This window comes from Diabrotica undecimpunctata, chromosome 8 (assembly GCF_040954645.1).
Source record: "Diabrotica undecimpunctata isolate CICGRU chromosome 8, icDiaUnde3, whole genome shotgun sequence".
Taxonomy (NCBI): Eukaryota; Metazoa; Arthropoda; class Insecta; order Coleoptera; family Chrysomelidae; genus Diabrotica; species Diabrotica undecimpunctata.
Genome location: NC_092810.1, coordinates 44939069 through 44964625, shown reverse-complemented (window position 1 = coordinate 44964625; position 25557 = coordinate 44939069). Strand labels below are relative to the sequence as shown.

At 32.6% G+C, this 25557-nt stretch overlaps 2 protein-coding genes across 4 annotated transcripts in view; both read left to right on the top strand.

Moving 5' to 3' along the window:
* Nucleotides 1-25557, top strand: part of LOC140448794 (uncharacterized) — an 853042-nt gene that overhangs the window by 172296 nt on the left and 655189 nt on the right. The gene's annotated exons all lie outside the window — the stretch shown is intronic.
* Cyp4aa1 (Probable cytochrome P450 4aa1) overlaps nucleotides 1-25557 on the top strand; it is an 81969-nt gene that overhangs the window by 33070 nt on the left and 23342 nt on the right. For 2 of the 3 annotated variants that reach the window (XM_072540170.1, XM_072540169.1), the window contains exon 2: nucleotides 22880-23037. In XM_072540170.1, coding sequence (XP_072396271.1) covers nucleotides 22884-23037 — 154 coding nt within the window. In that variant the 5' untranslated portion in view covers nucleotides 22880-22883. Of the gene's footprint in view, nucleotides 1-7911; nucleotides 8049-22879; nucleotides 23038-25557 lie in introns of those variants that run through there. The other variant, XM_072540168.1, reaches the window with a different exon arrangement.

Here is a 25557-nt window from a genome sequence, read left to right as displayed (position 1 = left end):
TTCTTTCAGAAGTTTGTTTCCGTTAAGACAGTTTTGTAATAGTCTTTATAGATGTTTAATACATATATAATATGTATAAAGCTAAAAAACATGTAACAATTAGTGCTGTGTTACAAAAAATAAAAGACAAGGAACTGTATGATTAACAAGTTTCTGGAGAGTGCTAAAACATTTAGGTTTTCGATATAAAAAGACAAATAATAGACGAGTATTGTGTGAACTCTCTAATGTTGTTTCAAAACGGTGGCATTTTTTAAGAAAATACATGAATAATAAAACGTCTGACAGTCCAAGGCAAGTTGTATTTTTAGATGAAACTTGGATTTTCGCTAGAGGAAATTATGTCAAAATAATCCTGACAAGATAGCACCACGAAATGTTATTCTTCTAGTCATTCCGGTAATGGTAAACGCTACATTATACTTCGTGCTGGAAATGATGAGGGTTTTATTCCTGACACTAGTTTAATTTTTTCGTAGACAAAGAATACAGGTGATTACCATGGAAATAGGGATGCAAATATTTTTAAAGAATGGTTTGAAGAAAATTTGTTAAAAAAATTAAAGCAAACATCCATAATAGTGTTGGATAATACATCCTACTTACTGAATATACCTACCTAGGTATATTCAGGCCCGTAGAACAATTGGATGCCTTAACGGAGTTCTTTGGAGCTCAGAAATTGGTAAAAGACGAAAATACAATATTTATGAATCTCTCATAAAAACCAGCTTAACCTATGGTACAGAGACATGGAGACTAACAGAAAGCAATAAAAGAAAACTCGAAGCAACAGAAATGGATGTATTTAGACGATCACTTCGAATATCTAGAGCAGACAGAATTAGAAACGATGAAATAAGAAATAGGATGGGGGTAGATGGATCACTGGCAACAGACATAGAAAGGAAACAACTTATATGGTATGGCCATGTTCAAAGAATGCCAGAAACAAGACTACCGAAAATCGCCATGAAATGGATACCACCAAATCGTAAGAAACGAGGAAGACCAAAAAGAACATGGAAGGAGGGAATAACAAAGGCAATGAGCTCCCGAGACTTGACCGAAGAACAATGGAATGATAGAAATTCGTGGAAATTAGGCATCGGACAACGACGCAAGACGTTTTGAAACCGATATATATATATATATAATACATCCTACCACTCAAGATTAGAAGAGAGATTTCCTTCAAGCAGCTGGACAAAAGAAGAAATAAAGTTGTGGTTGACAGAAAAGAAAATTTATCACAGTGACATATTTTACTTAGTGACAAGTCGATTTACTTTAAAGGTGTGGAGAGCACAAAATTTAAAAGAAATTTGTTACTGACCAAATGACTCTTAAATATGGCCATGAAGATCTTCGACTTCCGCCTTACCATTGCCACTATAATACAGTTGAGTTAGTTTGGGGTATAGCCAACAATTTTTGTGATAAACATGCATCCAAAACAACAGATGACGCTAGCGTTCTTAGTTTATGGAAAGAATCGCTAGAACCAATAAAGGCAGAACAATGGCAAAATTGTATTAGACATACGGAAGACACAATCGTTCAGTCTTTTCAACCCGAGCGAGGTATAAATGATGTCCGGCCTTTTATTATTCGGATAGACAATTCAGATAGTGACGATTCTCATAGTGAAATATCAGACAGTGAATAGGACAAATCGTTTGCTAAAAAAGAAGTAACAAAAAAGTGTTTCGGGAATTAAATTCGGACTTTGTGGTGTGTTTTAGTTAAACGATAAAGTACCTTCGGTCTAATTACTATACTGCATACTCTCAATAGCTTTGGTATTAATTACTGCACTACACGTGTTTAAACCGTTTGTTTTGCTGAAAACTCGGAAGTGATTTAGTGCCAATTTGTTTCAAGGTTATATTTAATACAGTGTCTGCAGAAAGTAAAGTCTTGGATGTAATTTATTCAAATTTGGACATACCAACTACTTAACAAGTATTTTCCAATTTTACTTCATGCAAAACCATTCGTATAATTTTCACTCTACGAAAAATAGAGACTTATAGAGACCTTGATGAACATTTTATGTCGACAAATAATTTCGAGTATTCGAAATATTCCGTCCCACCTCTTTTAACACCCCCTGTATATACATATTATTATATTCATTTTATTTGCCTTTGATACAGTAAAATCCAATATAACTACTGAACATAAAATATAGGAAATTAAATATTTTTACTTTTCAAGCGATCGGAATTAAATATTAACGCCCCACTGTTTGAGGCCCACTGATCATTATCTTAATTGCATATCGGCCGTCATAGGGTAAAAGAACTTTATGTACGATATAAAATTCTTAGATCGACCCAGCATTGGAATAATTGTTGTCGCACTCCATTATTTGTAATGTTTCATTTACTTCTTTTAATATGAGTAGGTATAGAAAAATATATTAAACTTATCGAGTAATTCAATGGACAACTATTTTGTAAGAAAATCATTATTGACAATGAATCTGTCTCGACTATAAATGTTTGTTCACGGTGGTTAAGTTTCGAAATACGAAACTGGTATGACACATGAGGTAACACAAATGAAGTTTTGGCCAAATAATACATAATTTATATCATTCAATTTGATGTAACATTTTTCCGTGATACGCTGTTTAAAAACAAACAAAAAAGGTGCAAATAAGATTAGCATATTATAATCCTTGTGTAAATATTTAATGTAATGAGTATGATGGTTAGAATTTCTTTTTGATTGTTAATTGGTAACATATAAATAATAATAAAGTTTTTTTTATAGTATATTATGAAGTGTGAAATAGCTAATTTGTCAACGACTATTCACACATTAAATAAAAACGTTTTTTTTACGGTGACCTGGAATAAGTTATAATAAATTCTAATAATAAATTGTTCGCACACGTCGATTTTTAAAACAAAATTATAATACGGCATTAAAGTTTCGAACTATCTATGATCATTATTCAGGTGACGGTCACAATGTAATAAGTTTGTTACCATTAGCTTTAGGTTTATAGCATTTTTTTTGTCAGGTCGTGTTTTTGCCACAATTGTCATGATTGGCGTGATCACTGATTTGTAAATTTTGCCCTTCATTTCTTTCCTGATATTTTATTTCTCCGTATTGTTTTAATCAGATATCCTGCGGCTCTCTTTGCTCTGTTTACTTCTGTTTCGAGCTTTCCGCAGCTAGACAGTGTGATCCCTAGATAATGTAAACTCCATCAAGTGTTTTACAGGATCAGATAATATTATCTGATCCTTCACTTCCAATTTACATCTTAGTAAATTTGCTGTTATAACCATGTATTTTGTCTTTTTTGGAGAAAATTAACATGTTAAATTTTCTGACAGTTTTATTAAATTGGTGCAGCATACGTTGTAAATCATCTTCACTTTGAGATATTAGTAATGCGTCGTCTGCATAGCAGATTCTTTTAAGTTATTTTTTATCTCATTTGTTATCCTTCTTTCGTTCTTACTTTCTTTATTATCTCATTCATGATCAGGTTGAATAATACAGGGCTCAAGGAATCTCCATGTCATCCCATTGCCAGCTTTAATTGGGCCATTTAGTTCGTCTTCCAATTTTGCTTTTATCGTGTTCTTCTAATATATAGTTTCGATCGTTTTGATTATTCCTAGAGGTATCTTTTTTGCGTACAATAAGTGGATAATGTACTTTAATTTGATCCTATCAAATGTCTTCTTCTTCTTCTACGACACTACAGCGCAAATTGAGCCTTGGCCTCCTTTATTTCTTGCCTCCACCCTTGCTTGTCTGTGGCTGATCTTCTCCATACACGGGCTTCTAAAAGGGCTTGTGCGTCGCTGTTTACTGTGTCTTCCCAGCGCTTTATTGGCTCTCCAACCTGTTTCTTTCCCTGAATTCTAGCATACAGTGCTCTTATTGGTAGCCTATCCTCTCCCATTCTTATCACATGTCCGGTCCATTGCAATTTTTGTATCCTAATGAAATCTGACAGTGGTGCTTCCTTATAAAGTTGATAAAGCTCGTTGTTGTATCGACTTCTAAAGATTCCGTTTTCCCTTACAGGTCCTAGTATTCTCCTCAGTACTTTCCTTTCGAATGTGTCGCGTTTGATTTTGGATGTTTCTTTCAGGTCCCATGCTTCACTGCCATAGCATGCTATTGGTCGGATTAAGGTTTTATAGATTCTCATCTCATCTCTAATCACTTGAGATATGCAGACGACATTGTATTAATAACAGATAAAAGGGAACAATTACAAAATATGATAGATGAATTAAATAGCGAATCAACAAAAATAGGTCTACAAATAAATTATAATAAAACGAAAATTATGACCAAGCAACCAGAAGAATTAATAATTACAATTGCACAAACAACTATAGAACAAGTAAAAGAATATGTATATTTGGAAAAACTAGTGAAATTAAATAAAGAAAATCAGACTGGAGAAATAAAGAGAAGGATACGGTTGGCTTGGGTATCCTTCGGAAAACTTTCCTATATAATAAAAAATAGAAAATAACCCCAATATTTAAAAACAAGAGTCTTCAACCAATGTATACTTCCTGTTCTCACCTATGGTTCTCAAACTTGAACGTTTACAAAGGAAAACATGGAAAAAATAGCTAAGACCCAAATAGCCATGGAAAGGTAAATGCTGAACAGCAGGCTATCAGACAAGAAAAGAAATACTTGGATCTGCAACAAAACAAAAGTGACCGATGTATTAACGCAGATAGCAAAACTTAAGTGAGAGTTCGCTGGACATACCATAAGACAGAAAGAGGGCAGATGGAATAAGATGATTATACACTGGAGACCATATAGTTACAAACGAAAAAGAAGAAGGCCACAAATGAGATGGTCAGATGACTTAAAGAAACACGCAGACCCTAAGTGGATACAAACTACCTACAATAGAGAGACGTGGAAGAGGAGGCCTATGTCCAAAATTGGACAGCAAGGGCTGTATAGATAGATAGATAGATTCTCATCTTTGTATTTCGGTGGACATTTTTAGACCGAAATATATGGGAGAGAACAAAATAAGCTCTGTTTGCCTACGTTATTCTCTTCCGTATTTCTCCATCTTCTGATCCGTCGGCATATATTTCTACTCCCAGGTATGTAAACTTTCCAACCGTTTCAATGTCATCTTCATGTATGATGTTTTGTGGGACTATATTTCTTCTGGCCTGTATTATTATTTTTGTTTTTTCTGTGTTAATTGCCAGACCTAGCGTTTTTGTTCGCGTTTTTAACTCTGCATATGTTTCCTGTGCTTGTTGATGTTCTACTCATAACATTAATATCATCGGCATAAGTGGCCAGTTGAACCGTTCGGTTAGTCAGTACGTTTCCTCGTCCAGTTTGCCTAAGCGTATACTTCAGTGCCAGGTTAAACACAGTTGGGGTCAGCCCATCTCCCTTGATTTAGTCCCTGCGAAATTTTGAAAGTCTTTCCCATGGTTTTGTATTCGTACACATGCCTGAGTTTCATCCATTGTGGCTTTAATGAGTCTAATTAGCTTGTGTGGTATTGTCAATTCAGCCAATATATTGTAGAGTTTTTCCTTTTGACTAAGTGGTATGCCTGTTTGAAGTCTACAAATACGTTGTGAACATCGATGTCATATTCTCATGATTTACTCAAGATCTGTTTGAGTGTAAGTATTTGATTTTCCCGATCTTCCCCGTCGGAAGCCCGTCTGATACTCTCCAATAATATTTTCTGCTAATGTTTATTATAATCTTGATGTCATTTTTGGGCGCATTATCATATACTATCTCCAGCTGTTGGGCAGTGAATGTTTATCATTGTTAGGTTGAAAAAGTGGGTGCAAATTCTTAACTTGCATATCCTTTCACTAACTGCCTGGAAGTCTATGATTTTTGACTTAAAACCATTATCCACCACAAACTCAAATCCACATTCGTTGCTTCCTTGTCCTTCTCACTATATAGAATTGTGTGCGTTTCAGTGTCCCTGACACCTTTCTCCAGCCATCTTGTCTCCTGAAGAGCAGTAATGATGAGCTTATATCTTTTTAGTTCTTGCAGAAGTGCGGTTTGAGCGCCTGGTTTATTTAGTGTCCTCACATTCAAGTTTCTAAATATATAGTCCATGTTTCGTAGCTTGAGTCGTTTCCGGAAGTTCCGTCCTGTATTCCGAGGCAAATGTTCGGGTTTTCTAACAGTGTATTTTTTCCGGGAGTGTGTTGTCAGCCCACTGCCCAACCTTCCTCCTTTACCCGGGCTTAATATCGGTAGTGGTGACTCCTGAGCTACTCGATCCACCCATTTGTGACCACAGGCGGAGTTCCTATCAAACGTAACGTTCAAAAACATAAATATGCAGGTTTGTTGTATTCTAATATCTTCTAAAGACCCCTGTAGAAGAGACACGTGATTTTATTGCTCTATACAAAAAAAACTGCTACGACGAACAAAGGCTACCTTGACTACAGTGACCTTGAACCTCTCCTAACATATATAGCTACATTCTTCGGTTAATGAAACTTCATAACAGACCTTATAACTTTGTCAACTCACTAAACATTATAAAGACATTTTTAATACAACAATAACTTCAATTTTTTAGTAAAGTGCATCATGTAAAACCTGATTTCAAATTCTTTGCCGAGGTAATTTCAAACATGTTTTGGTTCCAAACCTTCTTTGACTGGATATTTTTGGTACGTTTTAAATAGGTAAATAAAAAGGTTGTCTCTTTCATTTGACTGCTTTTTCCTACATCAATTTTTACTTTATTTTTGCAAGTCTTTTCGGTTTGTAATCTGTTATTTATTTTTGTTTTGCTTGTTCTTTTTCTTCTTCTTATTTCTTGTTTATAATAGACACAAACTTTATCCACGTGCATCAATGTTCAGATTGTCACTCCATCTTTTTCGAGTCTTCTAAGTATCTGAAATAAACAAACTGAATAACTTTTAAACTATGTAATTCAGAATCAATTTCAAATTTTGGAATTATTGAACACCACAAGGCCAAACTTTTGACGCAATATCAAAGATATAGATTTTCGGAGTAACATATTCATTTTTGCAATTTTAGAACTTTTTAAATATTTTTTATTTATTTAAAGTATTATTTAAAACAAAAAAGGTATGTTGTAAGTTTGCTCCAAAGTTTTCGAGTTATAAATACTTTCAAACTGAAAGAAAAAATATTGTTTATTTGAAATCATAAAGTGCCTAAATTTAAGCTCAAAACTTCTTCTATCAGACCTCGATGAAAATTTTGACCTTAGTTTATTTTAAAATATTGTTTAATTGGTAATAAGGCCCGTATGACAGTGCGGGCTCTTATTTGTACAATGAGAATTCAAACCAGGAAAATTTTGTGCCATAGGTTTTGTTTCTCTCTCTTATACACGCAGCAGCTCGAGCACCTTGATTAAAAAACAAGATTTTAAAATTCAATACTGCCAAAATACTTATCAAGAAACGATAGAACAAAATTCCAGCTTGAATGTAGGTCCTTAGTGAATTCAAACATATTATTTTTTACTTGTGTTTTTGAACCTTGAAAATCGTAATTTTGCGTTTTTTTTTAGTTTTAAATTGTTTATAACTCGAAAAGGATCAAGTTTACAGAAAAATTACAAGAAACCTATTTTGTTCAAAATGATCCAGTAAATTCAAAAAAGATTTGTCCGGCCAAAAAAATTGATTGTTATAATTTGTTAAAAAAAATTGTTTAAAAAAATTTGAACAAATTTTCGCCTCTTGAACATTATTTTGGGGTATCTCATGAAAGTTTATCAGATTATGCAAAAAAATCTCATGGGAATATTTTTCCGAACGAACATGAGGTTTCGCCTTGTCTAACTCGAATCCAAGAACAAGTATATTTAGTCTGTTGTTTTTAAATGTTTTTTAGTCACCTTATAAACTAAATTTTAATGACCTATGTCATTAACAAAATCCGCTTAACATTAATATTTCTATTCTAGTTAAAAATTAAAAATCATTTCTTGTTAGTATTTGTGTGGATAATGCACTGACTTTGATGTTAAATGTTAATAGAAGGTAAATTAGTTGAACTACATTTATAATTAGTGAGTAGGTTATCTATGTAACGGATAATAACATGTTTTTTAACCCCGATGGCTCTAGTTCATTCGATATTGTTTATTACCTGTTAATCTTAATTAATTGGTTAATGGTTTGGTTACACCGTTCTTGGAAGATTTGGAACAAGGATATTTGTCTTCGGCTTGGGACTTTCCGTCTTGTGATCCTTTTGTGTGTGTAGTGATACCGTTTGTGAAAAAGGTTGTACTTATCTGGATGTCATAGCTCACATGTAGGTATATATGTACTTTCGATGGCTCTGGTCTCGAAAACTTTGGAAATAAACAATGGATAATGAATTATAACAAATAAAAAACGGTGGTTATTCGCAGAAATAGAACATTTTTAAAAACTTGTAAAATAAAAAAGGTAATATTATATAAAATCGAAGAAGGTTGAAATATTAACAGATTATATAGAAGAATTGTATTACAACATATTATATTTCATATTTCGAAAAAGGAAATACCATTAAAAAAAACCAATACAGTGGATGTTGGCTAACCATGCTGTTTTTCCAGCTCACGTTTCATTTAGTTTAGTTTCATTGTAAGACTTCCCTTTTGGTTGCCATTCGAGTATTTCCTTTGATATTCGTTGTTTATTTATTCTTTGTATACGTCCTAACCAGATAAGTCATCTATGATTGTTCGTTTGATTTAAATTATTTCTCAAATTCGTTCATTGTTAACTATTTCTATTCTAAACCTTCTAACCACTCTTTCCCAAAAATCTCTGTTGCTATCAGATTTGCCAATATTATTTATTTTGATGGGCATACTTTACAGATGTATAAATTGATACTTTTCACTATAAAATCATATATTTCCTTTAAATTTTCTTTGCTGGTAGATTGGATCCATAAAATACTGCTTAACATTGTAATAGCTTTTTTACCTGCTTGTACGTATTCCTCCTATGGGTTTGTCTAATGTTCTATCGTGGGAAATATTGATACCTAGATATTTGTGGTTGTAGCACTATTTTTTCCTGGTTCTGTCATCTAATAAGAGATCAGTTTTATTGCCCTTTAATGCACAAGTATTCGGTTTTCTTTGTATTGCCTACAAAATTCTTTATATAGTACCGTTCAATTAATTTTCGGTTCATATAGTTTAAATCGTCATAATATTGAGCCAATATTCCTTGATCGTCTTCAAAATTGAACGTATATATCAAAGTGTTGGTGAGTGGTATCCCCATTGTTCTACATTTTTGTTTCTATCTATTTAAAGCGCTTTTGAGGTATATTTTAAATAAAGTAGAGGACAGGCAGCATCCTTGCTTTAATTCATTTTACGCTACAAAATCTGTTATTTGTGTTCCAGTTTTTTGTTATAGGTTGATTATATAGTACTATGACTTTTTTATTAATATCCTTATTTTCCATTGATTTCCACAGCTTATTCAGTGAAACGCTGTCGTAGGATTTCCGTATGTCGAAGAAAAGCATATGAATTCCGTACCATTTTTTCTATTCTTTGGATTAATCAGAAAATGTGGCCAAATCCTGCTCGTTTTTCTACTTCAGAATCTAAAATATTCTCTCTCAAATCGATTCTTCAAAACTTTCCCATATATTCTACTCAGAGATTTGGTTACAGCTATTCCTCGGTAAGTTTCACATGTTTTATATGGTACTGAGATATAATTTTTTTTCATTCCTTAGGAAGTTCGTTTCTGTTTATGTGTTCTTAAAATAGTTGCCGAAGATGATGATATTATTTATTTGTTCCATACTTAAATAATTCTTCGGGTATATCCTCTGGTCCTAGTGCTTAGCTCCTTTTTAGATGTTTACATACATTTTTAATTTATTCTGTTGTTAATCTTATTGACGAGCTTACTATTGCAATTCTACATTGATTTTGATTTCCACGTTCTTAAAATTCTTGAACTTTTTAGATTCTAATACAATCTATTTTTGAATAATTGTTAGGTACTTTTTTCATCTAGGCTTTTGTTTTGATCTTAGATCGTTTAACTTTTCTTTTTAATTTTTTTTTATATATGTTTCTCGCCTACTCTATTTCTACTCGTTTATTCCCATCTTTTCTTTCTACTGTTAATATCCCCCTTATTATTACTTCCTGAGATTAACCTATTTTTAACATTTCTTCGTAAAGCTGTTAAAAAAATTAGTTTTACATTGGCCAATGTGTCGTTATTTATTGCTTCCATCCATCTATCCTACGGCGCTACAACCTAATTTGAGCCTTGGCCTCCCTCATCAAACCTTTCCATCCGTTACGGTGATGTTCTCCACGATCGACTGTCAAGAAGATTTCTAGCGTCCTCATCCACATCGTCCTCCCATCGTTTTCTCGGTATTCCAATAGGTCTTTTCCCCGGAATTCTTACATTCAAGTTTTTCTTTGTAAGCCTGGTTTCTTTCATCCTAAATACATAGCTTGCCCATTGAAGACGCTACAGGCGAACATACTGAGATAAAGGTGGTTATATATATATATATATATATATATATATATATATATATATATATATATATATATATATCTATCATATATTTCGTAATTGTATCTGATTCACCACCTGTTGTTCTTATTTATAGTCTAGTATTCTCAGTACCTTTCTTTCAAAATGTCTATGCTGTTTACAGATCTTCAGATCTTAGATTTAACAACCCAGTTTCACATCCATAGCTTACTATCGGTTGGATTATGGTCTTGTAGATTTGTATCTTAGTTCATTGATGTACATCACGTGATTTAAATATCGAGCTCATAGCAAAGTATGCCGTATTGGCTAGGATGATCCTTCTTTTTCTTTCTTTCTGATTTTCTTCATTTATAAACTATTTGTTTAGCATGTGATTTAAGTTCCGTATACGTATTCTCAAATGTTGCAACGTTTCTGCTCATAATATTTATGCCATCTGCATATGCTGCCAGTGGGACTGATTTATTGATAAGTGTGTTGTTTCTTGTGATTTTCTTACTGCGTATTCCAGTGCTAAATTAAACAATGTTGGTGCCAGCCCATCAGCCTATCTTAATGCTCATGTTACTTGAAATTGTTCTGTCGTTTCATGTTGTATCTGTACCTGAGCCACTGTGTCCGAAATCGTCATTCGGATGAACCTAACTAATTTAGAGGGTATTTATTGCTTATGCACTATTACTTTAATATTTCACTTATAGCTTCCCAAATTGAGAACTTTCTTAGTCTTCTGTGAATCTTTAAAGAAAATCCCTGTTGGGCCCTACATTTTTTTGGTATTTCACTGCAGAAATGGTCGTATTTTCCTAAATTTTTACAGCCGATTCCCTTCTTTTTTCCGTAATAACTGCTATATCAATGTTGAGTTCTCTTACTTTGTAAGACTTTAGTCAGTATTTTTTAAAGCCCTTGAACGTTTCCTGTAGCCAAAATGGGCCATTTGTCGAACCTTATGTCGTCTTTGTTGTCCCATCCTATTCTGAGACGTGTGATTGGGTCTGATTAACATTTTTTACTTTTTACAAGTACTGATAGTTCGCTCAATCCCTTAATCTGGGTGACCAGGGGTTTGGGTTCAGAGTCTTCTCGTAGATTGATTGCGGGATCTAACTCTAATTGGTTCCGTCCACCCGGTATGTTGGTCCACGGTTGATATTTAATTTCCCACCTGTCAGACTGTCACGAGGGTCTTGTTAAAGTAATGAAATTGAAATACGTCGAAATCAATTTATCAAGTGGTAACAAGTCCAGGAACAAATCAGGGAATAAGGGGCAAAAGCAAATAGAATAGTAGGTTGCCTGTAGAAAAACATATTATCTAAACTTAGAAATCAAAATGCATATATACTTAATCACAATTTAGTTACAATAAATATTCTGGTGTCATTATCCTTTCGTACTTTAACCTTTAATATATATATATATATATATATATATATATATATATATATATATATATATATATATATATATATATATATATATATATATAATTATAATGTATGTTTTGACAATGCTTGTTCTTAAATATGTGGTATTTGTGAAGTAAAACCATTAGATGGTGCCTATAATAAATTATTCTCAGGTATTTCCTATCGTTTTTTTATCGCCTTGTAGTTTATTGCTTGTACGGTATTGTTCATTCACGCTTTCATTCATTAATTACACTTTTATTACGGTATATATAAGTGTTAGCGGTGCTGGTAATACAAAACATTTTTTTAACAATAAAACAATACTCGTGAAGGCTGCTTAAAAAAAATTTATGATGTGAACTTACCATTTATCACTGATTAACCATTACCTATTAGGATAAAAATTAAATTCTAATATCTTCAAGTTAACAACAGCATATGTTGAAATAGTGTACACTAAAAAAATGTAAAAACTAAAAAAAAAACAACTGGGAATAGACGAAGGTAAACAAATCAAAGGAACAGACAAGTATAAGTATTTGGGCTTCATAATATCAAACAGAAGAACAACAGAGGAAGATATAAAAAATAGACTAGGACAAACAAGAGACTGCATACGAAAATTGAACCCGGTACTATGGGATAAGAACATCAGCATGAAAACAAAGAAAAAAATATATAATACCATGACAAGAAGTATCCTCACTTATGGGTGTGAAAATTGGACAATAAATAAGAAAACCAAAAACAAAATAGGAGCAACAGAGATGGAATTCCTAAGGAGAAGCTGCAGAGTAACAAGAAGAGACAGAATAAATAACATGGAGATTAAGAGGAGAATGGGAATGAACTCCGACATAATAGACTACATCGAACAGAAGAGATTAACATGGTACGGACATGTCAGAAGAGCAGACCAAAATCGGTGGATAAATAGAATAACAGAGTGGAGCCCGATAGGAAGAAGAAAGAGAGGCAGACCCCGAAGATCTTTCAGAGATGAAGTGGACGAAGCAATGAGTAGAAGAAACCTACAGGAAGGGGCTAAACAGGAAAAATTGGAGAAAACGGTTGAGTGAAGGAATACAGTGAAAACTATGGAAATCCTTGTATATATATATAAAAAAATGTTTTCGTAGAATAGTTATCAATCAAAGACGACGACAATAAAGAAAAAAATTTATAAAAAATGCGTCAATTGTTTCACAAATAGTTTGAAGGCAATTAATAGCTGGACTTCGTGTAAAGGGCTAAGAAAATGAAGACTACTATTAGCCCAGGGAGATGTGCAAAAATTAATAAATTCATTGCAACTCTATCTCTCTCTCTAGCTTCACAACTGTTTATGGGTGGTCGCTGCCTGTACTGCTTGCCTCCATCTTTGATCAATCATATCTTCTTGCCAGTTTGGTATTATCATGACATGCAAAAATTTTAGAATGTTATCTGAGTCTAGGTCAGTCTATAGGTGTCCTGCCTATCAAATTTCTCCCAGATCTGCTTGATGAGCCGTTCCTCATTGGCTCTATCCAAATTTCCTACCAATCTCAGTTTTTGGGCTTTTATCTCGGTAATGATGTTGGTTGCTAATTTTCCAGTTCTAAATTTGTTCCAATTTAATAATATCTGTTTATTCTGTTAACTATCGAACCATATATTTTTTGTAGTGTTTTGTGTTCAAAACGCCTGTTCGTTTTGTTTTTTGTGGTCCACATTTCTAAGGTCTAATCTCGTAGGTTACGAGTGTTCTAGTCACTCTGGACAGCTTCTTTGACTTCAGTGTATCTTGTAATGCAATCTAAGTCTCGTCCTTATTTCTTCTGATATTTTGATCCCGTAGTTTTTCTATCCTATTTTTCTTGTTCATTTATACGCAGGATAAGCAAGCCATCTCAATGCTTAATCGTATCGTTTGAGACCAGAACATTTCAAAATAAAATAAAAAAAGGACCTATAACTCCATTACAAACGAAAGAATACGAGACACAATAGATGCAAAACACTTATTATTAGATGATATCAAAATTAAACAAATAATTTGGTACAACCTCGTATATGAATTAGGGAAGACTATTCAAACAGATTTTGGTATGGTCACCAAGAGGAAAAAGAAGAAGAGGAAGTCCTAGGAAAAGATGGAGAGACGACATAGATAAATAAATAGAAAGGAGAGAGTTAATTGACAATATTTGGGCTGGTAGATTAGTGGCGGTTAGGTGTCGGAATTTATTTTCAATTTTTTTGTAATTAAAGCAATCATTTTTCTCGGTGTATCATGTTAAGTAGATGACTATTTAATGATGTTTTGGATTTGAACAAGCTAATGATGTGTTTAGAATGTCTGCAAAATTTAAGAGGGCAATACATCAATTTGAATATTACTCATTTGTTTCATTAATTAATTTATTACAATATTATTTCTCACTAATAAAATAATTGGACAGTATCTTCTTCGTCTTCCGTGTTTTATAAAAGACATGATGCCTGTTTTATCTTTAAAGATTTAAGTTTTAAACATTTTTTTTATTGTTAAACTAACCTAAATGTTTCACACAATTCTCTACTCAGGATTAATGTTATCTGTACTAATTATAATGATTGATTGATTGATTAAGTTAGGGTGGACAGGCAAATATCTTCATGGAATAATTTTGTATTATAGATTCAGCATATTTTGGACTCTTTTCCTTTATATTGTTTCATTTTTCCCCTTCTTTTATTTTTTACATGTTTACAGTTTTTTTTGCTACATAGCTAGTCATAACATCTTAATATTTTCTAAACAATTTCCCCGCCCAGTCTGTCTTACGTGCAGTAATGAAAGTCCCCTACTGGGTTCAGAGCCCCCCTCACGCAAGCTTAGATTGGATAAATGGGGTAACTAGATGGATACAGAAGTTGACATTATAATTAATATTTTTTTAGTAAACATGTTTGTATTTTTAATAAATTTTAGTATAGATTCGAAAACATCTTTTCTATTTTCGTTTAGAAGGCAAAGTATGTTTGTTAAGAATTTAATGCCAATTTTTGTGACGTTTTCCATTAGGGTGTTAATGTTGGTGATCTATGTTTTCTACATTTTAGGAATATGTTGTCAATATCGACTCTTTCGTTACATTCCTAGCACATATCCGTTTCTAGTATCCTTAGTTTGTTCAGGTGTACTGGGCATGACCAAATTTTATTCATGTTAGTAGGACAATTTATCTTCGGTTGAAGGAGTAATTGCTGTACCAGTAGGTTCTCAGGTTAATTTTTTGAATCAATGTATACTATGTGTTACAGCCTTGTAACATATCGCCAAAACATATTTCTCTCACAACGGCCCTAATATATTCGTTTATTAAATATTTCAGAATACGTCTCTGCATTCTGTTTCATTGCAATTTACTTACATATTTTACTACAAAAAAGGATAGTTCATTAACATAAACTGTTTTCAATATACTCCTGCATCTACAATTTATTTTTTTGTACCATCCGTTGATTTAGGTCACTCTCGTTAAATCGTTAAAAACTTGATTCACCGCAAAAAAAACAGGTAATTTAAACCGATCCTTTATATCTAATTCTTTTTTTTTTATCAACTTTAATATGTACCCGTAAATCTTGAATCACACACATTTCTAGTTTTTGTCTTTATATTTCTGAAAGGTTTCTTAAAATCTATCACAAAAAATGTTTTATTGCTTCGAGCTTACTAGAAGAGGAATAAAAATGCCCATTAAGACATTCGTTACCTTCCCCAAAAATCCGTTAATAACCATTAAAACAATTTCTCTACACATTGTCGCATTTGGGCAGTAACATTTCATTCAGTTTAATTATTATTATAGCAAGAAGTTTAATTTTCAATTAATTCTTTTGCACAAGTTTTGTAAAATTAAAAGTTTTTTTTTGTAACTGAGATGAAGAAAAAAAAGTTAATTTTAAACTCAAAAATCTACAACTTACTATATATATATATATATATATATATATATATATATATATATATATATATATATATATATATATACAGATTGAACGAATTTAAAACGGAACATACGAAATCAATGTATTTCGGCTCAACTCCGCTCTAGGTGGTTGGCCAACAAAAGGTTGTCAAATAATTATATTATAAAAATCCAATACTTCAGCGGGCTACTGGATTCGGAACTCATTCAAGAACAAGTCAAAACTCCACCCAAATAGGTTGCCTAGAATCACTGAAAAACTAGACTTAAAAAGCAGTTATTATGCTGTCAATCCACTTATCGCTTCCTTATAGTCCAAGAGATAGGGCCGAATTTATAATGTTAACTATTAAATATTTTTGGTATAACAAATAGTAATTTTACTTATTTTTTATTACAATAAAAAGGTTTTTAAATTTACATTGCATAAATAATGATTGTTCAGATATAAGAAAAATTTGATTTATTATTACATTAATAATCAAATACAAAATATATTATTTCTATTTATCAATAGGTAAAATTCAAATTGTAGAATTCCTTTAACATTTTATAAATAATTATTAATAAAAATCAATTTAATAGTGGAATTATCAATTTTTTAAGTTTTGAAATTTACTTTGTAGATATTTTCAATATTTTTTTGACGTGACAACGTCTTAAATTAGGTTGTGGCTCGGAGTCATTCATGAAAAAGTGTAACGCCCGCTCACGTCTGTTACAGTGAGTCACCGAACGAGAGAGAGGCCCGCCGGACCGGCGAATGCCTTGCGTCTCTCTCCCACTCAAACATGATCGGTCCGCTGCGCGCGCAGCACTAGAGAATTAGGCGCGTTGAATCGGTGCGTGCTTCCGTGCTTGTGTCTCTGTCTTTCTCGAGCGTTCTTGGCGTTCAAGACACATTACAGCAGAAACACTTCCTTTCATTTCATATTTCTCCTATCATCGTCCTATCCTCAACAAAATCACTCAAATAGAAATTAGTTAAGTTTAAGTTTACATGTACAATGTTTTAGTAAACAAAATATATTTCTATAGTTAAAATTTGTGCAATTCTTATTTTCATTCAATTCCTTGTTCCTATTGTGCAATTTAATAATATTCATATCAATAAATATTCTACCGAGAAAAAGACGTTGTCACGTAAAATCTTCGCCCGTAAAACCGACTTTACAGGCAACCGATTTTTTTTAACTTTCAAGTTGATTGAATTTTTTTTCATTAGTTAATTATGTTTGGACATTAATTTTGCATCATTATTATTTTAAAATATTAAAATAATAATGATGCGCGTTCATTTAGATCAGTAATTCTAGACGCATGCGCTAAATGTAATAAGTATCAAGATGCTTTTATTCAACTTCGATTTGACTGACTTCGATTGTAATGAAGTTTTTGAAACCTTAGTCACTTATATGGAACAGGACTGACGAGAACAATTCCAAAAAGAAAAGTAAACGATGTCAGATTTTTACTATTTAACCGGCAGTATAAGTTGCATGATGTGAACGAGCCTTAAAAAAAAAACTAAAAAATTTCGATGCTTCAAGCTTACCACCATGTCAAGATGAATTACACCAACATCTACTGCGAGCTCATTATATTTCAAATATTTGGACAAATGCTCATAAAAAAGTACCAACAGAATTGATTGTTGAAGAACATGGTTGGGAGTTTGAAGATGAAACATATAAATTCAAATGGTTTAGTGGACCTCAGATGCCAGAATCAGTTCGAGAAGTAGTGATTGAAAATGAAGCAGATAATGAATGTGATATTATTGAAAGTAAAAGTGACGAAGATTATGAATGTGATAACATCAATGAGAGTGAGAAAAATGACGAAGTTTTTCTAAATTTTTTTTTCTTATCGGAAAAATCGTTTGAAAATTTTTGGAAAAAAATCATGGTATAACATACAGAAAATTGAAAGGATTCTACAAATTAGATTTTACCTCAAAAAATTACGAAAATTTTCATTTACGGAAATTTTTTTGGAAAATTTTGAGGAAAACTCTACTTGACGCTTCTCAGAATAGTAACAGCAGTGAGCATACAAATTTTCAAATCAATCGGTATAAAAATATCATAATAAAATCAGTTTGAAAATTGTTACCGAGACCTAAAATGCGCAGGCAAGTGGTACATTTGACCCCGTTTTGTGGCTCTCTGTACCAACCCATGGTATATTAAACGACAAAGGTAACATATTGCGCACACAGCATGACCGTCGGCCAGGGAGTGACGTCACCCGCAGCGTAATCAGTTAGAAACTAGCATCCGTAGAGTGGAGTTATCAGTTTCGAAGTTTTCTCACATATCTCACAGATATATTTTTAATTTTTACGATATGCATTGTGCGGTTTTTCGCTGTTCCTTTAATAACAAGAGCAAGCGAAATCGTTGCCCTGACACGAGGCTTTTTCGTTTCCCTAAAGAGGAAAATCTAATTAAACAATGTGTGCATGTCACCGGTAGGAAAGATAAATTTAACCCAAAGACGGCTTATATTTGTTCAAAACATTTTACAGAGACTGACTTTCATGTAAATCTTAAACATCAACTGCTGAATTATCGGCCGAAAAATTATCGGGGTTTGAAAAAAGATATTGTTCCCAACAAGAAATCGCCTATGATGAAACCTGAGGTCTGGTGGAGTAGAAGCGCAAAATAAATTTTGCAGAGAGTGTCTGATATGATTTCAACAATGCGAGTTAAAGGCAAGAAATCATTGCTTTCGTTCCAAAAAGGTAACACAATATATCAAAGTAAAAACACATTTATAACATTTTCCAAAACGTTGTAGGTATTCTTATATCAAATAAGGCTTTGCAGTTGCTGCTCGAAGATGTAGGCAAACGATACAATATAAACTACCTTTTGACGAGGCGCTTAAACCAAGATCCCTTGGAGAATTTTTTTAGGGTCATAAGAGCGAAAGGTGGTTTAAACGATCATCCAACTTCTTTAAATTTTAAATACCGACTGCGTTTTTATTTAATGGAAAAAAAACGAAGGTGCCTTTTTAAATTAATGTAATGTAGAAGACGATGGTACTCCTACATTAACTATTAGCGGTAGTATGGTAGAAAAGCTTGCTTAAAAAAACAATCATTGACACCAATCCTACGGATGGAGATGACATAGTCCTCTGTAAAGAACTCGATGATTTAGGATATGATGGACTAGGACATTAAGGAGAATTTATTTGTAGCAAGCTTAAACGCAAGTTACCAAATTTAACTAACCAAAGATCGACGTAGTCATTTGACAGAAGGTGGACTATATAAATCTTCTAACGAATTTATGGCTCATTTGGAAAAAGTGGATATACCATATTTATTGGCAAGCAATATATTTCAAGTCTGTAGTCCGCAATATGTCAAGTCTTAATATTGATTGCCGTCAAGATGCTAAGAAAACATTTTTTCGGTCGCGTGTGTACTTCCGTATAAAAGATTTTAATAAAAAAATTGTTTTAGCCACGTACTAATACAAGTAAATACAAAAAACTATCGCATAATGTATATAATTTTATATTTTTAAACGTAAATTGTTTAAAAACTGTTTTATATATTATAGTTATTTAGCAAGAATTAACGCGATCGTAATATTTATTTTGAAAATTGGCATCGTACTTCTGTAAGTGACTGTTGTTTTATTTAAATTTAAGTATATATTTACCAATTATGTATAATATAAAAAAATTTTTCCTTCTCAAAAGTTTATGAAAAGTGCAAGTATGTAGGTACCTAACTCAGTAGCTATTTGTTTGTACTAATACCTTATTAGTTCTAAGTCGCATAAAAATTAAATATATTTGACTAAGAAAACATAAACATTTGTTTTTATTTGAAATGTATGAAGAAAGTAAAATAATATGCAAAATATCCTTATTTAGGGTGGCTAAGTTAAGAGTGCTTATGTATACAATGTGAATACTACGCTGCGAGTGACGTAGCTGCGCAAGGTTAACGCGAATTTGCACTTCGGAATAGATGGCCCTGAGTACCAACCCAGCTGTCCGCCCTTTTGGATTTAGAGTTTTTAGGGGCTAAATAATAAGCCATGAAAATGGCGGACATATTACTTATCGTTAATTTTTCCCCAAAAAATTGCAACTTCACCCCTGTCCGCCACCCCTTATGTATCCACTCTCGCGTCCGCCCTTTGGGATTTCGTCTAGTTATACCAAGATCTTACTCTGGGCAAATTTTCAGCCATATTATCGATCGTTAATTTTTCCGAAAAAAATTTCAACTTCATCCCTGTATAGCCACCCCCTGTACCACGAGGGACGTCCGCCTGTAAGGCAAAGTCTTAACCCAGATACAATGAATATATTCCAATAGAGAAATGTCATATTACTGATCAGTTCAAAATTTCGGCTCTATCTCTCCGACTATTAGGCAAACTCCTCTTTCCTTTAAAGGAGACAGATAGTTGAACGATATTTTATACAATGTCTATCACCGGGTATGTATTTATTTTTGTCCAAGTTTTATATTGGTCCACTATTTCAAATGCAGTTCAAACAGACATATATTAAATTGTATGTTCCGTTTTAAATTGGTTCAATCTGTATATAACGAGTTTATTACAGCTGCCGCCGTTTCTCGCAACCTAGCTTCCAACGCTTGCGATCGTTCCAGTCATCTACTTGTAGACCCCTATATTCCATTGCACCTTTTACTTCTTGTCTCCATGATCTTCTTGACAACTACAACTTACTTACTTCTTTACTACTTCTTCTCTACAACTTACTTCAACACTGAATTAGTACCTGCTTCGACAAAGATTGGTAAATCTGAGTATTTCATAGTCAGCTACTTTAAATTCTTGGCTCTCGTCTTATGATAAGGAAAGAAACATCCACAACACTATGGTTTATGTGTAATACAATAATTTATAAGATGTCCATTTTTGACAAATGTTTTCTTTATACATTTGTATGCAGTGTGACAATTCCCTTCAGTTCCTAGTTCCTCTGTTTTTTTTATATGGCTTTGGCAGTTTGCCATACAGCCAGTTACATGATCTTTTAATCTTATTCGTCTGTTTCTTTACCATCTTTTGCGAGTTATTCACGTATTGGAACATCTGACTTTTTTAATATATGGGTAAAGTATTTCATAACTTAGATTCATTGGCTTTCTAGTACTTTTAAAAACCGACATTGAATTAGAAAATAATGTAATATTCTTTGGACGTTAATCATCTAGCCTTTTGCGTCCAAAGTTGAACATAGGCCTCCCCTAATTTCATCCAGTTCTGTCGATCTTGACCAGTAATTATTTTGACGTCGTCTCTCGATCGTGTAGGTGGTCTACTTATGCTTCTTCTCTGAGGATACATATTCATTCCAAAATCCTTTAAGACTCTATATGCCTGTAACAATTAAGCTTGGTTTGTTCATTTTGTACTTCCTTTCGATTTGTGCTTATGGACAAATACTGAACAATAACATTTGTTTTCTTTTGTTCTATGACTTTTTTGGTCTTATTTTAGTTTAGTTTGATAATAATCAGCTAATCTAGTCCTTTTTGGTCTTTTATTGGCCATCCTATACTTTTTCTTTATTTCTTAGTTATTCTAGTCATTCTTCTTTTATCTATTTTGTTTATATGTTTGTTCTGTATTCTTTTATTGATCGAGCGTAAGGTTTTTCGATCTTCTTGAGATAATACAGTTCTTTTCTTACGTCTACATTTCTCTGTTTTTCAAGCTTTGTAATGCTTTTCAGTTCTGAAAAATCTCATTACGCTAGCTTCGATTCTATCCTGGATTGCTGGTGATGGGTGATCATCTGTTTTATTATAACTGTTTGATAATTAGCGGGGAAGTTCTTGAGGGGGAGATATTATCAAATGAAATAGGAATAAGGTATTATGTAATTGTTCGTTAAATGAAAGTGATGTTTTATATTATTAAATTATTAAAAGTTATTTACAGCTATTCCATAGATATATTTTAGAAATATGTGTTAATTTATTGGATTTATTTAAATTAAAAGGATAGGTATATGACAGTGAATGAAGTTAGATGTACAATTTTGTGGGTGTGCAACTGCTTTTTATCAAATTTTGATAAATTGAATTTGGTATCTGTTTTGGCAGAAAATTGTGATGTCAGATATATTAAAATTACCAAAAATTAAAACAATTAAGGACACTCAAAGACAATTAGGGAAAAACAGAACACAATTAAGAGGACAAAACAGACATTAAATTCAAAAAGGGAGCACTTATTGGTACTACATCACTTGTTAGAAGAGGAATTCTTAGTTTTTTGTTATCTACTAGAATTTGAGAGGTAAATTTGACAAGCTATTGTAGGTTAAAGTGTGATACTTTACACACAGGATAAAGTGTGATACAAGGTTAGACCAAGTATTGAATTTAAGGTATCTGTGGATAACCAGTTAAATCAACACTGCTTCTTTTATTTATTAAGAAATATTTAATTTATTGCAAGTTCTTAAAAAAATGACGCATCATCATCATCAGTGTTGCTACAGACCTAGTTAAGCCTCCACCTTTCGTAGTTTATTTCACCAGTCGTTTCTGTTCATCGCCGAAATTATATTGCCTTCTTTAAATACCATTTTCACAGATTGCGCCCATTATTCTACGTAGTATCTTCCTTTCGAAGACTAGTAGACGATTTGCGTCTGTTTTGGAGATGGTTCATGTTTCTGACCCATGTGTCAGCACTGGTAGGACGAGTGTTCTATATATTGTTAGTTTTTTTTTTGGCTTAAATTTCTGTTATCTTTGCTGTTTATTTAGGCCAAAATAACATTTGTTCACTATCAGTGCCCTTCGTTTTATTTCTTCAGATGTGTCATTACTGCTTGTTATAAGAGAAGCCAGATAGGTAAACTTATTTACTACCTAAAAATAGTGGTATGTGCTAAAGTTGGGACAAATGACTAATTTCTTTTTATGTTCTAGGAAAATGGACTACTACTTAGGATACATCTTAACAGTATTACTAACAATATTTAGAACAATAAAGAATTACATCAGATCTGTGATTTTGGCTTGGAAATTGCCAGGACCCACAGCTTTACCCATATTGGGTAACGTTCTTATTTTAAAAAATCACACAGGTAAGTTAAGTTTATTTTTAATTAATGTTCTTTAAAAATCATTAAATAAACAACAGTTGATGACTTATGATTAAGTGACTAATGTAGTACATTTCGTGATATATTTTACAATGACGCTAATAGCTGTTTTTTTATTTTGATCGCTAACTTTTGATAACTTGTAGTTGTAACCTAATATCTGTATCATTACGTCATCAGTGTCGGCGTAATGACGTAATCGACGATTTTTTTAAATACAAACCTGCAATAATACAATGTAAAAGATGGGCAATAAATTCTTTCCCAACGTTTTCCGTGACTTCAGGTGTTATTTGTGCAATTTCCGTTCTGATGCGCTCCTTCAACTCTTCTATATTATTCGGTCGATTTTGATACACTCTGCTCTTTTAATATCCCCACAAAAAAGTCTAACGGAGTCAAATCTGGAGACCTTGGTGGCCATTCGATGGGCATCCTTCTACCTATCCACTTACCTGGAAAAATGTTATTAAGGTAATTTGGTACCTCAACGCCATAGTGTGGGGGAGCCCCATCATGTTGGTACCACATTTCAAGCTTTGGAAAATAGCTGATTCAGCTGTGGCAACAGATAATCCTGAAAAAATTCTAGATAACGAGACGTTTTCCTCAAAAAAATATGGCCCTACAATTTGATTGTTTATAATGCCGGCCCAAACATTCATCTTTTCGGGCTATTGTGTCCTATACTCTTCCATCCCATGTGGATTTTCTCTAGCCCAGTATCGAAATGTCTGGCGATTTACGTGATCGTTTAGGATAAAAGACGCTTCATCAAAAAAAAAAGTACCTTTTGTATGAAACCCTGATCTCTGTTACATTTTTCCATAACGGTTTCGCAGAATTCGATTCTTCTATCAAAGTCATCTTCTAATAGCTCCTGGACCAGGTGTACTTTGTATGGATGCCACTTCTCCATTTTTACAACAGTTGATTGGTGGACATTATTATCTAGTGCGGCTTGCCTAGAACTGGTATGGGGATTTTGTTGAAACGCCAGTACAACGTCCAGTTTCTTGGATTCGGATATTGATTTTCTACCACTTCTGGGAAGATCTTTAACATTGCCCATTTCTCTAAATTTTTTTTTTTTATTTTACTTACTGTTGATAGAGTAATTGGTTCGCGATTGGGTATTTAACATTAAACAAATTACGAACTTCTGCTTGAGTCCTCACTCTATCTCCATAACCAATCATGATTAAAATCTCGATTCGTTCTGTTTCTGTTAGTTTTGCTTTTGTAAATGCTGTTATTAATGTCAATGACAATATTGTTTTAAATATTTTTGAAAAATAACTTGGAATACTTACTACAATAATTAATTTAAGATTGTAATGTAGCATTGTTTGTTATCGATGTATTTTTTTCGAAACCAGCAAAAAACACTATTTGATTTTGTTCCCAGTGGCGTTCCTTAGTGTATTTTAGTTCAATGAATGAATATTTAATGTAATTCCAGATTACTTAACAAAAGTTCATAATTTTGGTGAACCCTGTAGAAATAAATATTCAAGTGATTACAGCGTTGTAAAGACGATAAGGAGACCTTCCAAATAAGATGTCGCGTGACCTCGGTTTGCATTTTAAAAAAATGTCGATTACGTCATTACGCCGACAATGATGATGATATCCTATATCAGTTGATGGTCATTCAAAAATTAAAATTGACGTGTTTTAAGATTTTTTTAAAAGTCGTCTGTTTCTGAAATAATAAATTTATTCCATAAATTTGCATCATACTGTAGTTATTATGTGTTGTTCTATTTCAATTAATAGGGAACCTAAAAAAGGAGTCAGCCAAGTGAAATATAAAAAAATCTATGAAGTGCCAGTTACAGAAACCAATTCAACCTTTTTAGTGAGACTGATGGTTATAACAGTTGGCAACATAAAAAGTTTTATTTAAAAAAAATCTTTTGCCTATTACCAATTAATTAGCAAAAATAAGTACTTATTTACCATATCATTACCTTTGAAGGCCATTTCCCTCGGAACTGCTTCATTATATCTATCAAATGTAACTACCAATAGTTTAATTTGTACAACACAAATCAGAAATGATTAATTGTTGAAGTTTTTGTAGTTTTATGCAAAACATTGTATTTTAGTTATAATAAATTACGCCTATATTTAAATTACATTTAACGATGGCGAATTTTGTTCTAGAAAAATATTATTAACGTAAATGTATCATTAGTGCAAAAAAATTGAATTTTTTATGTACTGAGCAAACTACCTATATACCGGTACTGCGTATTATTTGATTAATGCATGTAATGCAATGAAATTAAATGTACTCTAGTTCATATTTTATATTAATAACAAGCTTTTGAAAAGAACGTAATTAGAGCAGGCCTTGGAATAGGATGGCATTCTTTCGGATGATTAGCTACACCTACACAAAAAAAATCAAAATAAATGTAACCTAACCAAACTGTTGGACATAATGTTTAATATGTAGGGTGGTAGAAAAGATAAAATTAGAATTCCAAGAAAACA